Below are 17150 nucleotides of genomic sequence, written 5' to 3' on the forward strand. Positions count from 1 at the left end.
ATATTCAATCTAAGCATTACTCGCTTTAAGATCTATTTATTCATTTATGTTATTACTTGTTGTATGTTTTTTGCTATTATTGTTTATTTAATTTCTGTTCGTTTTGGGTTTTATTTATTCTTTAATAGTAATTTCTGGTGGTTTTGAGTTTGACATTTCAAAAGGTATTTGTATATTCTGAGCTTAAGTTTAACATGGCCTTTACTTTTCTTTGAAAAACTTATTTTTCAAAAAGTTTTTTTTTAAATTAATTTCAAACAATAGGCTATACGAAAAATGTGGTTCAATATCGCTCTCTAGAGATATAATGAAAGAAAGGTTGAGGTGGTTGGGGCACGTTGTGCAGATGGAGGATGACAGATTACCGAAGATTGTTCTTTTCGGCCAACCGTCTAGGGCTAAACGGAAAGCAGGTCGTCCTCGGCTGGGGTGGAAGAACGTCATAAAGAAAGATTTAAAGGAAATAGGAACTTCGTGGGCGGGTATAAAAAGGAATAGATTGGGATAGAGGAGGAGCGTGTGTAGCTGTGTTGGCCTCAGGCGGCTTGGTGCTGCGGTGAGTTGATAGCAGTAGTAGTAGTAATATCTATAATACTAAAAAAAAATTAGTATTATAGATAGAAGATTAAGCATCTAATTTCATTTGTGAATTTTAAATGAAACTCAAAGAAAAACAATTAGATAAATACACCAGGCATTTTCCCAAACGCTTTCATTTAAAGTGTCCCGGATAAAAACTTTAGTGATCGAAACAGGTGGAAATTTTTCAAAACTTTCACTATAAAATAACTTTTACAATAAAAACTAAAACATCTTTCTTTTTTTCCCTCGTATTTTTTTACAATTCAGCAGCTGGAGCTTTAGCAGTTTGACCTTTAAGGAATGGAATATTAAAAATTTAATTACTGATGGAGGAAGATTCACTTCTCAAAAAGTGTTTTTAAGCCAAAGTTAATTTGGCTGAGTGGGTTTGAAGTTTGAAATTTATGCCTTGTAGCATCTCTATCTATAATACTACCAGGGATGATTTTGTTTTAGGCTAAATTTATCTCGCATCTGAGACAAACAGTTTTGCGACAAGCCTACAACTGTAACTATGACCAAGGAATTTATTCGTTGTTTCGGATCCCTCTATTCAGCAATCCAAAATTATGATACTACTTACAGTTTTTCTTAGAGAATGATCAAAACTTAACTTACATTTTCCCTTTTTTTCAACATTTTAGACCAATTTTTGACACGTTATTAAAACTATAAGAACCCAAAAATTTAAGTCCGTAGAAGGATAAATAGTAAAATTGCTATGCTGAATGATACATTCTGAATGAAAGTAAAACTTTCGTCTAGCGTTGAAATTTTGAAATTGTAGAGCTGTAAAAAATATATGCCAAAACTTGCAACGTCAGAATAAACTGTAATGAAGAAAGTTACTCGTTTTGACTCATGCTCTCAAACTTTTTGTTATTGGGGAGATAAGGTAGGGTTACCTATGATACTAATATGCTATTTGAGATGCATTTTATACCCTGTAGTGGTTTTTTTTTTGGGGGGGGGGGTATTAACCTTAAATGGCTATGACACCTCATTGAAGTAAAATAAAAGTTCAAATGGGGATAAATTCCTTTTAATAGACAGTGTTACACAAACAGTGATAGAAATTCACAAAAATACCAGATATTTCGGTCATCAGTAGTAAAACTACCCCACTGAAGAAATAAATACTAGTTGTCTTTGGTAGAAATTAAATAAAAAAAAAAACAAGTTTTTTCAACTGAAAGTATGGAACAACATTAAACCTAAAAACGAACAGAAATTATTACGTATATGAAGGAGGTTGCCTCCTCCTCAACACCTCGCTCTTTGCGCTAAAGTTTTTTACTACTTTTGAAAAAAAGCTTTTTATTGTTCCAATTAAACGAGCATAGGGTTTCAGAAGTCGTTCTTAAAGAATTGGGACAAAATTCAAACTTTAGCTTTAAGAGCGAGGTGTTTAGGAGGAGGCAACCCCTTCATTTAGGCCTACGTAATAATTCTGTTCGTTCTAAGTTTTAATGTTGCTCCTTACTTTCAGTTGAAAAAAAATTTTTTTTTTATTTAATTTCTGATCTTTTTTTAAATAATCCCAGGAAATCTGGCCCCACCTCCACAGAGAAATACCCTCCCCATGGATATATCCTCTAGACAATTCAATCCCGGTGATGTTTCGCTGAAGAAGAGAGAACTGAGGAGCAGCAAAATTAAATTAATGTGCATCCCATTTTTATGATGTTTGCTTTTGAATTTACACCAAATATTATTTCCATTTGAAATTTAAAATTGCAACTATAAATAATTAAAATAATTTTAAATTTAAAATAGAAACCGTCACTTTTGGTAACTTTACATTATGAACCGTTTCACGGATATTCAATAACCACAGTAAATAGGGCACACTAATATAAGTAAAAACAGAAGGCGTACAAAGAGTTTGACGATTAGTTTGTACACATATAACTTATTTCAGAAGTTCTCTAAGGACACGTTGACTTTAATAATTATAATAACGCATCCGCAAATGTGATGCGGGAGGTTACAAATTTATTACCCACGAGGTATGGTTGTTTGTTTTGCTCCTTAACTGCGACTTTTGGGTCAACGCTGTTGCTGGAGCTTAAAAGAGGTTATGTATCAATTTGAAATTCTGTGACAACAGTCTTGATGTCGTTGTACACTACGCCATGTTCTAACTACGTCATATTCAGTGTGCACTAGGTAATATTCAGTTCCATGTTTTAACAGGGCATTTGCTACAGCGGTATCAGCAGAAGATTTCAGAATTTTGGCGAATGACTGAAGTGTCCAAAAAAATTACCGAGTAGGTGTTATTTTATTCAGTGGCTTCCAACAAAGGATATTCTGAGGTTTTTTATGTCACAAAAAACAATGTAACGGTTACGGCATTTCCACCATTTGGCTGACACTACAATATTCACTCTGAAGAACTTCGTGGCTTCCAACAAAGAATATTCTGAGGTTATTATGTCACAGAAAACAATGTAACTGTTACGGCATTTCCACCATTTGGCTGACACTACAATGACACTACAATATTCACTCTGAAGAACTTCATGGCTTCCAAACAAAGGATATTCTGAGGTATTTTATGTCACAGAAAACAATGTCACGGTTACTGCATTTCCACCATTTGGCTGACACTACAATGTCGACTTCGCCATAGTTAAGACATATGGCGGATTTTTATTTCAGAACTATGATTGACACAATTTCGCGATTCACTATTTCTGAAGTTGGTATTCGAGATTCGCTTTCCAGAATCATTTTCAAGAGAGCAAAAGAGATACGAATTTTATTCTCAAATTTTATTCTGCCGGAGTACGGCATAAAAATGTTCTGAAAAATTGTATTTTCCCAGCTAAGACAGTTTTCTTTTTATGCAATGTAGGGGAGACTGGGGTAATGGCGGTCAGCGGGTAACGGCGGTCACTATGATTTCTCGTAAAGTGGATAACGCAGATTCATACCGATTGGTGCTGCCATCTCAAGACAGTTTATGGAAATGCTACTAGAGCGATCGGCATCTTGCCAGTCTTAGTTTGTCTGTTGTGTAAGAAAGATTGTTTTGACCTTTCGCCTTATAAGACAGACAATAGTTTAATCCACTGTCAGCTCTTTCTGTTTACATTTCACGGAACGAGAGTTATCTCGCAATAACAAGGTAAGTCATATTGTTGTATCATGTAGCAATTTATTAAGGTTTAAGCACTGATATTCTGATTTTTAGTCGTTAAATAATAACCACGCGGTTGGGGTAATGGTGGTCAGTGCGCTAGGGGTAATGGCAGTCATGATCGGCATTACCCCATTAGTACTAATTTTGTTTTTCTATGTTTCAGATGCCCAAAAAATACATAAGGAAAACAGATAAAGCTGCATGGACTGCAGAGGACTTAAAGAATGCAAAGACAGCCATTTCTAGAGGATTATCGATTCGAAAGGCTGGTGATCAATTCAAAATACCATTCAGCACGTTGCAAGAACGAATGAAGAGTGGGATTGATTCTGATCCAAGCTTAGGCAGGAAGTGTGTATTCCCTCCTGTTCACGAAGCAGCTCTAGCTGACCATGTAAAAACTTTATCAAAGATTTTCTACGGCACCACTGCACTGAAATTAAGAAAAATTGCATTTGAATATGCAGAAAGAAACCTATTAAGCCATAGATTTGATAAAGAAACTGCCAGCCAGCCAAAAATGGCTGGCTTGGATTGGATGTACGGATTCATGGACAGAAACAAAATTAGTGTGCGCAAACCTGAAGCCACAAGCATCGGAAGAGCCATTTGGTTTAACAAAGACGAAGTAAATCGTTTTTTTCCCAAATTTAGAACAGGCTATGGATAAATACAAGTTTAAAGATACCAATTATTGGAACGTAGATGAAACAGGGATCACCACTGTGCAGGACCCTGGTCTAATACTGGCAGAACGGGGCCAAAGGCGTGTGGGTTCTATAACAAGTTGGGAAAGGGGAAAAACATTACAGTTGTGTGTGCAATGAGTTCGGGAGGGCTTTATGCTCCACCAATGTTCATATTTCCTCGAGCTCGTATGTCCCCACTCTTAGAAAAAAATGGGCGACCTAGATCAGTTTACTCATGCTCTAAGACAGGCTGGATCAATGAAGAACTGTTCGTTGTTTGGTTAAAACACTTTGCTCAGTTTACTCATGCTAGTAATGACAATAAAATGCTTCTTATTCTGGACAACCATTCCACTCAGGGATCATTTGAAGCATATGATACTTGTAGGGAGAAAGGGATTGTTATGGTGTCACTACTGGCCCACACATCACATGGGCTTCAGCCTCTGGAGCTAGTATTTTACTCGCCCTGGAAGAAGGCTTGCAAAACGGAATGTGATTTGTTCATAAAAACCCAGAATTTGGTAAAAATAACCCCTTATGATGTAGCAGAAACGTTCAATAAGGCGTATTCACCAGTTGCTACGATTGCAAAGGCAACAAGTGGGTTCAAAAACACAGGGATCCATCCTCTTAATCTAGGAGTTTTCACAGATGAGGATTTTTTGGTAGAGGACATCCTCCAGAAGAATCAAGACTTAACGCCTGTTTGTGTGGACGTTTCCTTGAAAGCTACTGCAAATGAAGACATCGTAGATGTAGGCCGATACGAGGTCACGACTAAACAAAACTTGGAATCCTCTGTCCTACATGATGAAGTTCATACTCAGCCTAACACACAAATTAATGTGTCTATACAAGAGATTTCTCCTCTACCTGGATGTAGTGATTGGGCTGATGAGCCAAGAAAAGGAGCGAGACAAAAGCAACATTGTCAGATCTTGACTTCAACACCGATTAAAATCCTTCTTCAAGAAAAAAAAAGAAATCGAGAAGAAAAAGAAACCAAGATCAAGGAAAAACTAAAAAGGAAAGAAGAAAAGAACCAAAGAACTAAGCGAGTAAAAAAAGAATTTAATGGAGAAAAGAAAAAGCCTGATGTTCCTGAATGAAAAACACAAAAGGTGGAGCAAAAGAAAATGAGCAGGAAAATTTTTGAATCTGACTCCGACACTTCTATTGATGAGGAAAACATTTGTGAAGACGAATCAGAAAGTGAGCTCTGTTTGACAGAGAATGGCAAAGAAACCTGTTTCTATTGCGAAGACACCGGGACAGATGGAGAAATGTGGTATCAGTACACTTTTTGTGCATTCTGGGCACATCAAGAATGTTGCAGATGGGACACTCCTGAGGGCTATTTATGTGACATGTGCTCAATAAAGTAAAATTGACTTAAAGTTCTGCAAGCTCATAAGTTATATGAATTTTTTTTTTTTTTTGGCGCTTTTATTTTTTAAGCCTTTTTTTGCTATGGAAAGATGTTTTTGTTTTTTTTTGTTTTTCAAATAATTGGTTTCTAATTATGTCCATACTTTCAATTACAATTTTGTAATTTCCTATATACGGAATTATGTAACAATATAAATATGATGATTTCAATTTAACGTGTTTATGTCATTAAAATTTCCCACATTTTTTTTATTTACAGCCCTTTAGTAGAACATGACCCTACCGACTGCCATTACCCCCTTAGGGGGTAATACCGGTCAAAGCTGGTTTGGCAAAACAATGCTTAATGCCTATATGTAATCTTGATTAAGGCTCAATTCAAGTATGCAATAGGTAAAATATACTATGCTAGAGATTTAACGTGTTTAGGTTTGAATTTTATCTTTCTTTTAATTGTTATTCTCATTTTGCCTTAGGTGACCCCCATTACCCCAGTCTCCCCTACAACATGAAGAAAAGAATTATTCTTTTGGAAAACCCCTGGGAATTTTACAAACTTCACAAAACTTTTTCTGCCCTCTTTCACGATTCCCATATCCAGGGGAAATTTTGAGTTTTAATCTCGTACTAATTAGGAGCTACAGACCGCTGCGAAAGCGGTAGTGTTACTCCGCCGCACACTTACCGAACTGACTTACCGTAGCCTAGTGGGCATATAAATTTTTTCCTAAACTTACCTTGAATTGCTCGATTTCAAATTGATGTACAGCCTCTTATAAGCTCCAACTACAGCGTCTTTAACAGTTTGCTCCCGACTGAAGACAAGAATTAACATCCTTCGAATCCCAGCAATGGCTTCAGTTAAACCAAATTCAAACGCAAGCACAAAAAATTCAATAGTTTCAAGGACATCAGAAGCCTGCTTTGAACCAAGTAACTGGATTAGTGTACCCAGGGCTCCAAGTAGAGACTCGGTGAAAGATAAACAGTCCTAGAAAAACAATTTAGCATAACATAATCAATCATCTGTCACATTTTTATTAAGAAAATTAAAATAAAATCCAAAAATAGGTTGAAAATATGAAAAGCCTGTTTTGAATCAAGTAACTCGATTGATATGGCCACAGCTCGAAATCCTCACTGAAAGACAAATAGTCCTAGAAGGACAATTTACTATAGGATCTTGTGCCTGTTACCTGCTGCATTTTTAGTGACACTCTTATAAGCGTGCATATTTCTTAGCGACATTCTTTTCAAAGTGGTCTGAACAACACAAAAATAATCTTTGTTGAAATAATCATATTTACCTATTCAATGTATTTAACAAACTTATCAATTTCCACATATCTATATTTAAGCACCATTTAAGCACTGAGCTTCGCTTGGTCCAGGGTATTTAAGTTTAGTTCAAGTAGCCAATTGGAACCCTTTGAAGGGGGGGCATTCTAAGGTTTCTGAAGAATGTGGGCGCTATTCCAAACATAAAAAAAAAACAGTTTATAGGCGGAAAATCACTGGTTGTGCACTGGACACCGGAATAAAGGTGCTCTATGTAATTGCTGGGATTTACTGATGTAGTTAAATAGCAAAATTAGGAGGACTGCATAGGGTAGGTCCCGCCTTCTTTTCTCCCATTTAATGTTGAAAGGTGCAGTATTTTCACACTGCAATTGAATAAAAGTTAAATACAAACAAGTTCTATTCAGTACCGTTGTTCCATATGTTACTCGAAAAAAAATAATTTACTGAAAACAGACAAATATTTCAAAAGATTTCCCCTACGTTCCTCTTAATTATTTATTTAAAAGTAGTCCTAAAGATTATAAGTAGCAAAATCAGGAGTGCTATGTAAATAATTACTCAGACCACAAAACAGACTAAAGAATAACAAACTGAAAGAAAATCTTAAATAAAAAAAAAAAACGATTTTATTTTCAAACGCCATAAAACAGTCATGCCCATCAGCGACAGTTCTTGTCATAATAAGGCACTAAACATATCAAACATATGAAAATCACAGCCATAGCCATCGTCATGCAAAATTATACATTGATTTTAAATATCACAAATTCAAATTAAATAGAGTCAAACGAATAAAAAGAATAATGAACTAAAGAATATAAATATAGATAATTATTGACGAATGGGTACAGAATTAAAAACTTGACGGCGAAGTAACGAAGAAGAAACCGAGTATATTCAAAGCCAGTGAAAAAAGTAAAACTAAAATGTAAATAATTTGGTCGAGACCTCTGCTCAACTATCCTCAGTGCAGAATAATAAAATACGTCTGGGATTGGCGCGATAAAATATCAAACTGTAGTATATAGAATGCTTACGAAAGAAAATAACATTTCGGAGCTTTAGCCCTTTTCCTGCTAAGATGGCCCCGCATAAAATTAATTGTGTCATTTGAAGCCATCCTACCACAATAGATGCACTAAACATACTAACAGTAGGATAACCAAAAGAAGACATTAGAAGAGCTAGAGAAAAAATTTATTCGAATTAATTTCCCATGTACTCAAAATAGAGTGACTCGCGTAGAATCTCCTGAATAACCGGATTCCGAACTCTTGCTACCGATTCAATGTCGTTTTGACATGGAAACTACATCAGTCTTTTACAAAATATGCATTCTCCCTGCATCAGAGGAGTTATCAAAGCTCGTTCTTGAAAGAGTAAAGCCTATAAGGGCAACGTGCCAAAACACAGGCCGGTAGAACTACCTTGACGAGGGTACAGCCCATCGGGAATATGTTAAAAAGACCTCCGCCCGACGATTCGTCACTATCTGGGATACCCTTCCAGCAGAGGTATTCCCTTAAAGTCCTTCGCCTGAAGCATTCAAGCGCGGGTGTAAGAAATACAGCAAAGCTGAAAATAAAACGACGAAATTACAGGGACTAGTGGAACATCACTTTTCCCGATGTAGCTAAGAAGAATGTACTAAAAGAACAAAAAATAGACAGTTTATTTTGCAGCTTATCTATCTTACCCACAACGTTAAGGCAGAAGGCCCCTTAAGAAAAAAACAATTGAATTTACGATAAAAATTGGGAATGTTCCAACTTTTTCGCAGATTTTCCAGGGTAACAACCTATATAGCGATGCACATCTCCCACTCTCACTTTTCATTAAAACTGGCATGATTTGAGATTCCTTTCTATCAGAGACTTTTCCAACTCCTTTAATTAGCGCTAGTAGTTCATGCTAGGCTTGCTTGCGTCAAAAAATATCAACTAGAATTTTCCAAAACGTTAAGCGGTACTCCCATTAAGAACGGCGAGGTTCATAAAAGCAGACCTGTGATGAGAATTCAATTGAAATTTACGACGAAATTTAAGAAATTTATGACAGATTATGCACGCTGTACAAGCTTACCTAGGTTTTATTTAAACCCAGAAGACAAAAAACCTGCATCAAATTCTGAATATATTATGAGAACCTAGATTTGTTCAGTATGAGAGGTCAGTAGTCAAACTGCTAGTTGCAACTTACTAATATAAATCTGCTAAACAGGACAGCAGTGTATTGGTCTGTCTAAATTACACGCTGCTGAATTTGTAGGCAAAAATATATAATGAGTCGGGGGTAACAGGCTTGAGACTATCTGTGCAGGATTTCGATTCTTGTTGATAGATGAGCATTGCCAAGTGTGGTAAACCATGCTGTGACTAAGATCGGATCAGCATTGCACAAAGCCTCCATTCCTACTGGAGGTCACAGTTCTTGCTGTCCAGTTCTAAGCCGAATTAAGCGCTTCGTGTAGACTTGAGAAGATGTGTTAGTCTCAGTCCTGCACTGGTTCTATGACCATTGTTTTTCCTGAGGCCATAATAATTTGAATGATTTAAAACATAATATAAATAACACTTGGAAAGTTCTAACGTCAAAAAAACAACTATCGTATCGACATTTTGACTGACAAATTCCGACGCTTCAAACTGGACTTATTGGGAACTTCAGTAACTCATATTCTAAGGGTAGGAAGCATGAAATTAGGCGATGTAGAATTTATTTACTCGGGCACGAAGTATGGGATCCACGGGCAGGAAGTAGGGCTCATGATGAATAAGGAAGCTGCTATGTCTTGTTTAGGTTGAGAAGTTATTAATAATAAAATCCTAGTTGCTAATTTTATTACTAAAAATTGCGGGGTATCAGTCATGGTGGTATATGCCCCTGTAGAACCGACTGATGAAGATAGTAGTGACTCAGATGAATTTTAATTACAGCTACAGGAACAAATAGACAGGGCCCCAGTTAGATATATAGTTTTTTTTAATCAGATTTTAACGCCCAGGTCGGTAGAAATAGGGATATGTGGTATCCAAGTCAAGGTAACTTTGGTGTAGAAAAAAAAACAGTAATGCCTACAGGGATAGACTGCTACAACTTTGTAAGTATACAAATCTAGTTATAACCAATATAGTATCTGGTCATAAAATGGCCCATAAGTTAACATGGTATTCAAATGATGATAAGACCGCTAACCTTGTTGATTATGTTTTTGTAAACAGAAGACTCGCAGGATTGAAAGAAGATACTAGGGTATATAGGAATGCTGTTACAGATAATAAAAGCAAAGATCACAATTTGGTAGTATCTATTGTTAATCTAAAGCTGAAATTTGGGATGGGTAGCTACCTTCCGGGAAGCTATGACGTTAGTAGACTCCAGGATTAGAATTTGAGAGAAACTTTCCAGGAACTGTTGAACACTAAACTTGATAGCCTAAAATTTGACACTGCAGAAGACGGATGGAATTATTTTTGGAAAATAGTTTGTGAAGTGACTGATAGTGTCTTAGGGAAGAAAGTTAGAAATGCAGCTAAGAATATTAGTGAAAATGTTTTAACTTTAATATAGTGGAGGAGGGGCTTGCAAGAGAGTCATTTGAATGATAGGTCATATCAAAATACAAGGAACTTAAAGAAAGGGGAGAAAACATTAAAGTATGGATTTAGAAGTTGTGAAGTGGAGACACCCGATAAAATTGCTGAATATCTGGAACATACAGCCAGACGGCATAATATTTAAATATTGTACTGGCATGCTAATAAATTGAGAGAAGACCGTCAATTTGAAGAATACAATAGCCAATGCCCAGAGGGTTTTACCAAGATTAGAATATTGGAAGCTACAGTGATGACACTGGTCAAGCATGGTTCTGAAGCTCGGGCGCTCTGAAAGACGGAGGATGACTTGCTGGATGTTTTCCAGTGAAATTGCCTACTGATTATTTTGGATACCCGACTGACTGACCGCATCTCTAGCAGTAAGCTATGCAAAAACGTGGGTCAATCCTGCTTTCTATGGCTATAATGAGAGAAAGATTGAGATGGCTAGGACACGTTCTGCGGATGAAGGATGACAGATTGTTAAAGATCGTCCTTGTTGGCCAACCATCTAGGGCCAAACAAAACGGATGTCGCCCCCGAATGGGGTTGGAGGATTTCGTAAGGAAAGATTTAAGGGAAATTGGAACTTCTTGGGAGGGTTTAAAGAGGGAGGCTTTGAATAGATTATAAGTCTATTGGCCTCAGGTGGCATTGTGAGTTGTGAATTGCAGTGAGTTGTTAGTAGTAGTAGTAGGAGTAGCAGTATTCTTCTTCATTATCATACAATTAGCGTGACCTAAAGAGGTTATGGTAGGCTATTTGATATCAGCAAACCAATTATCAATTTAAAATCATTAATACAGATTTCTGAAAGGGAGATTTTCAAGACAGTTCACGAAAATAGAATGGAATCAAACTACAAACTAAATATTTGGGTAATTGTTTAAAATTTTATTAAAAAATAATAGGGCAAAAAATACCTGCATTCAGGACTTACCTTAATAGTTTGGTCTTCAAAAAGAATATTTGTTGTAGAAAGGAGGTATTGCGCTTGAAAGTGGACAAAATAAATTTTTGTCCCAGCTCAATTTGAAACTTACTAAGTCCTCAGGCCAAGAGAAACCTAACACACAGAAAAATCGTCCCCCCCCAAAAAAAAATAAAGAGGTCTTGGTACTGTAAAATAGAGCTTGAAAGCTTTCTAAAGAATTTATGAGACCTATCTAACTTCTACTATCGTAATATCTTGAAAAACATCGATTACCTTGAGATATTTAACAAGGGACTTCTGTTTCAAAATTTCTGGTGGTAGCTCTTTCCCTTCGATGTGTTCACTACTGTCATCATCATAATCATCATCCTCTTTATCCTCTTCTTCTTCATTATCAGATTTTTCCGAGTAATTGTCCTCTTCTAAAGGAACAAATATCCCCTTCATCTTTTCAAGTATATTGACTTGAACTGCCTTTTCAGGTTCACTGATGGGAGCTTCTTCGACACTGAGGTTTGACAGAATATAAGAATATTAACTTAAACATAAATGAAATATAAAATCAAATTAAAACTACATATTAAAAAAGGAGAAATTATTACGAAAAACGATTCTATAACTGTCTTATTCTTCTTCTTCTTCTTAAAAATTTGGATTAATACTGAGACGGAATCAAATTCCTGGCCGCTGCAGTGTGTTTCTACAACTGGGTTCGATCTCTGGGTCGCGTATTACCAAGGTGAGGTCAAACCCATTGCGTCACTACAGGACATTCTATAACTGTCTTAAAATAAACAAAATTCTCTATTTGAGAACAGCCTCAAAGTAATTTAAAATATATATTCTAGAACAATGGGTCAGAAAAAAACTGCTTGTTAATTGATCAAACTCAGTCTATTGTAATAAGTTTTATAGGGGGTTTATTATAAGTTTCACAAAAATCTAAATATTACAAATAAAAATTTAACAAAATAAACAATTTAAAACCTCAATCCAGAACATTAATCTTCAAAACAATTTGTTCTTATTGAAAAGACAAACCCAATATCTTCGAAAAAATAGATCTTAAAAAAAATCAAGATCATAGGCAACGCAATCGCGCTGCCTAAGTAAAGAACGATGGTGGCACAATGTATTATTTTTTTTTCATACCAGGGCACTTCGTATTGAAAGAGTCGTCGCAGAAAATTCGTAAAGGACTCACTCAATTGGAAATTGGAGTGGTTAGTGCCCTTTTTAATAGTCGAAAGTGATTGGAGGGCAACTCGCCCTCCTCCCCCACGCCCATCATTACCCCGAATACATACAATCCAAAATTGAAGACAACTATCTTGTTCTGCGTAGTTGATTTCCAGATAGAAAATATTTTTTGAGGAGGACACTCCCCCACAACTCTCAGGGCAAGGGTTTTAAGTTATGCCCTGGGGGCATATAAGAACGATGTTGGCACAATGTATTGTTTATCATTTTATTTCCTTTAGAGCAGGGCACTTCGTATCGCAGAAGTAGTCGTAGAAACTTCGAAAAGGACTCATTCAATTTTAAATTGGAGTGGCTTCTTCCTTTTTTACTAGTCTAAAGTGATTAGACGGCAACTAACACTCCTTCAACGCCCACCCTTTCCCCAAATACACGCAATCAAAATTTTGATATAGCCATTTTGTTCAGCGTGGTTGATTTCCAAATAGAAATTATGTTTTCGAGAAGGAGAATCCCCCGCAGCCCTCAGGGTAAGTGTTGTAAGTTATGCCCTATGGCATATAAGGTTTTTATACAACGCGTTGTCGTAGAAACTTCAAAAAGGGCTCATTCGATTGGAAATTGAAATGGCTAGTGCCCGCAGTTCAAAGTTCAGGAAATTAGTCTTCGGAACAAGGGTTACAACTTATGCCCTGGGGACATATAAGGTTTTTATTGAAGGGTCCATCGTAGAAACCTCAAAAAGGGCTCATTCGATTTGAAATTCAAAGGGCTAGTGTCCTTTTAAATTGTTAAAGGGCAACTAAACCCCCTCTCAGAGCCACCTTTTATGGTTTATATCCTTTAAAAACCATATAAGGTTTTTATAGAAAGCGTTGTCGTAAAAACTTCAAAAAAAGACTCATTCGATTGGAAATTAAAAGGGCTAGTGCCCTTTTTAATAGTCGAAAGTGATTGGAGGGCAACTAACCCACCTCTCACGCCCATCTTTTCCCCAAACACATCCAATCAAAGTGTTAAGATAGCCATTTTGTTCAACGTAGTTGAAAGTTCTGGAAATTAGGTCTTTGAGGATGACAACCCCCACCCCCCCCCACCCACAGGCCTCAGGGCAAGGGTTGTAGGTTATGCTCTGGGAGCATATAATGTTTTTATAGAACGCGTTATCGGAGAAACTTCAAAAAGCGCTCATTCAATTGCAAATTGAAATGGCTAGTGCCCTTTTTAATACTCGAAAGTGATTGGAAGACAACTAATACCCCTCTCACGCCCACCGCTTCCCAAAACACATCCAATCAAAAGTTTGAGATAGCCATTTTGTTCAGCGTAGTAGATTTCCAGATAGTAATTATGTTTTTGAGGAGGACACTCCTCCACAGCCCTCAGGGCAAAGGTTGTAAGCTATGCCCTCGGAGCATTTATGGTTTTTTATAGAAAGCCCTGTCGTGGAAACTTCAAAAACGGCTCATTCGATTGGAAATTCAAAGGGCTAGTGCCCTTTTTAATAATCAAAAGTGATTGAAGGGCAACTTAACCCCCCTCTCAAGCCCACCATTTCCCCAAAGACATTTAATCAAAATTTTAAGATAGCGATTTTGTTCAACGTAGCTGAAGGTTCTGGAAATTAGGTCTATGAGAATGACAACCCCACAGCCCTCAGGGCAAGGGTTGTAACTTATGTCCTTGGAGCATATAAGGTTTTTATAGAACGCGTTGTCGTAGAAACTTCAAAAAGGGCTCATTCGATTGTAAATTGAAATGGCTAGTGCTCTTTTTAATTGTCGAAAATGATTGAAAGGCAATTAACACCCCTTCCGCACCCACCATTTCCCCAAAAACATCCAATCAAAATTTTGAGATAGCCATTTTATTCCACGCAGTTGAAAATTTATGAAATTATACCGTTGATTAGAACACTCCCCCCACAGTCTTCAGGGCAAGGGTTATATGTTATGCCCTGGGGGTATATAAGTTTTTATTGAAATCTTTGTCATACAAACTTGAAAGGAGCTCATTGAATTGGAAATTCAAAGGGCTAGTATCATTTTTAACAGTCTCGAAAGTGATTTGAGGACAACTAACCCCCCTCTCACGCCCACCTTTCCCCCAAAAACATCCAATCAAAATTTTTAAGTAGCCAATTTATTCAACGTAGTTGAAAGTTTAGGTCTTTAAGGATGACAACTTCTCCACCCCCACATCCCTCAGGGCAAGGGTCGTAAGTTATGCCCTAGGGGCATGTAAGGTTTTTATAGAAAGGGATGTTGTAGAAACTATAAAAAGGTCTCATTCAATTGGAAATTAAAAGGGCTAGTGCCCTTTTAATAGTTGAAAGTGATTAAAGGGCAACTAAACCCCCTCTTACGCCCACCATTTCCCCAAACACATCCAATCAAAATTTTGAAATATCCATTTTGTTCAACGTAGTCGAAAATTCTGGAAATTAGGTCTTTTAGGATGATAACCCCATCAGAGCCCTCAGTGTAAGGGTTGTCAGTTATTCTGGGGGCATATAAGGTTTATATAGAAAGTTGTTGTAGAAATTTCAAAAAGGGCTCGTTTGATTGGAAATTGAAATCAACCTTTCTAATAGTCGAAAATGAGTGGAGAGTAATTAACCCCCCTCTCACGCCCACCGCTTCCCCAAACACATTCAACCAAAGTTTAGAGATAGCCATTTTGTTCAACGTAGTTGAAAGTTCTGGAAATCAGGTCTTTGAGGATGACAACCCCCACCCCCAGACCTCAGGGCAAGGGTTGTAAGTTATACCCTGGGGCGAATAAGGTTTCTATTGAAAGCGTTGTCGTAGAAACTTTAGAAGGGCACATTCGATTGGAAATTGAAAGGGCTAGTGCCTTTTTTAATAGTTGAAAGTGATTGGAGATTGACTAACGCCCCTCTCACGCCCACCGTTTTCCCAGACACATCCAATCAAAACTTTAAGATAGCCATTTTGTTTAACGTAGTTGAAAGTTCTGGAAATTAGGCCTTAGAGGATTACAACCACCCTCACAGCCCTTAGGGTAAGGGTTGTAATTTATACCCTGGGGGAATATAAGGTGTTTATGGCAAGCGCTGTCGTAGAAACTCAAGAAGGGCTCATTAGATTGGAAATCTAAAGGCCTAGTGCCCTTTTTAATAGTCGAAAGTGATTGGAAAACCCAAAACAAACAGAAATTGCAATAAATAACCGAGTCAAACTGAAAACGAGCAGAAATTAACATAATTTGGGCTCAAAACCCCTATGCCTTCCCAACGCCAGAACATAATTTGCATTTAACGGAAAAAAATACAAATGAATGTGCATTGTCAGTTTAATATACATATACTGATATTTAGTAATACAATTGTAAATATTATTTGATTTATTAAAGTTATAAAAGTAAAAACATTTATATTTTTTTCAGTAAAGTGCAAATTTTGTTCTGGCCTTGGAAAGGCCAAGGGGTTTAGTTTTGCGCCCAACTTATGTCAATTTCTGCTCCTTTTGAGTTTGACTCGGTTATTTATTGTAATTTTTGTTCGTTTTGGGTTTCATTCATTTATCGATTCTGATTTGTGGTAGTTTAATGCTTGGTTGATTATTTGATCTGATTTTTGCTCATTTTTTGTTTAATGGAGTTCTTTACTTTTCTTTGAAAAACTGATTTTGTGGAAAAGGTTTTTTTAATTAATTTTAGAAAAAAGATGGAGCCATGTTAAACATCAATATAATTAAAAAAAATGAAAAAATCGGAAAAGCAAGTGTAGGCCTTATGAAGCTGAATATCTAAAAGTGATTGGAATTAATATGACTACAAGTGTAAAATCATTGAGTTTTCCAACTTATAGTCTTTGTGATAGAAAACAGACTGAAGACAAGATATAAAATAAATAAAGGGATCATTAAACAAAAGCTACCACATTACCAAGAAAAAATGCAAAAATGCAAAAAAAAAAAAAAAAAAAAAAAAAAACTAAAAAGAAAATTACCAATCACCAAAAAAGAAATTACGAAAAAAGCGAGACTTTACCAAAAAACTTGTGAACAATAGAATATTTTAATTCTCTTTTGTTAATTGGCTCCTACATAGGACAATCGCACAATCCTAAACACCAAATTTTGCAGTCAGTTTTTCAATACATGGAAGTGGGAATGAATTGATACCAAATAAATAGTGATATTTAAAAATAAATAGTGATAAATGTGCCTCATCCTTCTGAAGCACCAACGTTTTAGAGCCCCTGTCACTTGACCACAGTCATTACCATGGCTTCCAATACTAGAATCTTAGTTCGCACATTGATCTTACTACCCTTCCTT

The 17150-nt window shown here is 36.5% G+C and overlaps 1 protein-coding gene across 5 annotated transcripts in view; it reads right to left on the reverse strand.

Annotated features, from left to right (window-relative positions):
* Cap-D2 (CAP-D2 condensin subunit) overlaps positions 1-17150 on the reverse strand; it is a 215665-nt gene that overhangs the window by 100753 nt on the left and 97762 nt on the right. For all 5 annotated transcript variants that reach the window (XM_089108481.1, XM_089108484.1, XM_089108483.1 and 2 more), the window contains exons 8-9: positions 11920-12154; positions 6549-6802 (exon numbers count right to left, since the gene is read on the reverse strand). In XM_089108481.1, the coding sequence (XP_088964607.1) occupies positions 6549-6802; positions 11920-12154 (489 nt within the window). The remainder of the gene's footprint in view (positions 1-6548; positions 6803-11919; positions 12155-17150) is intronic.

Source organism: Artemia sp. Qi Xiang Cuo, chromosome 3, assembly GCF_049724085.1.
Source record: "Artemia sp. Qi Xiang Cuo chromosome 3, ASM4972408v1, whole genome shotgun sequence".
NCBI classification, from domain to species: Eukaryota; Metazoa; Arthropoda; class Branchiopoda; order Anostraca; family Artemiidae; genus Artemia; species Artemia sp. Qi Xiang Cuo.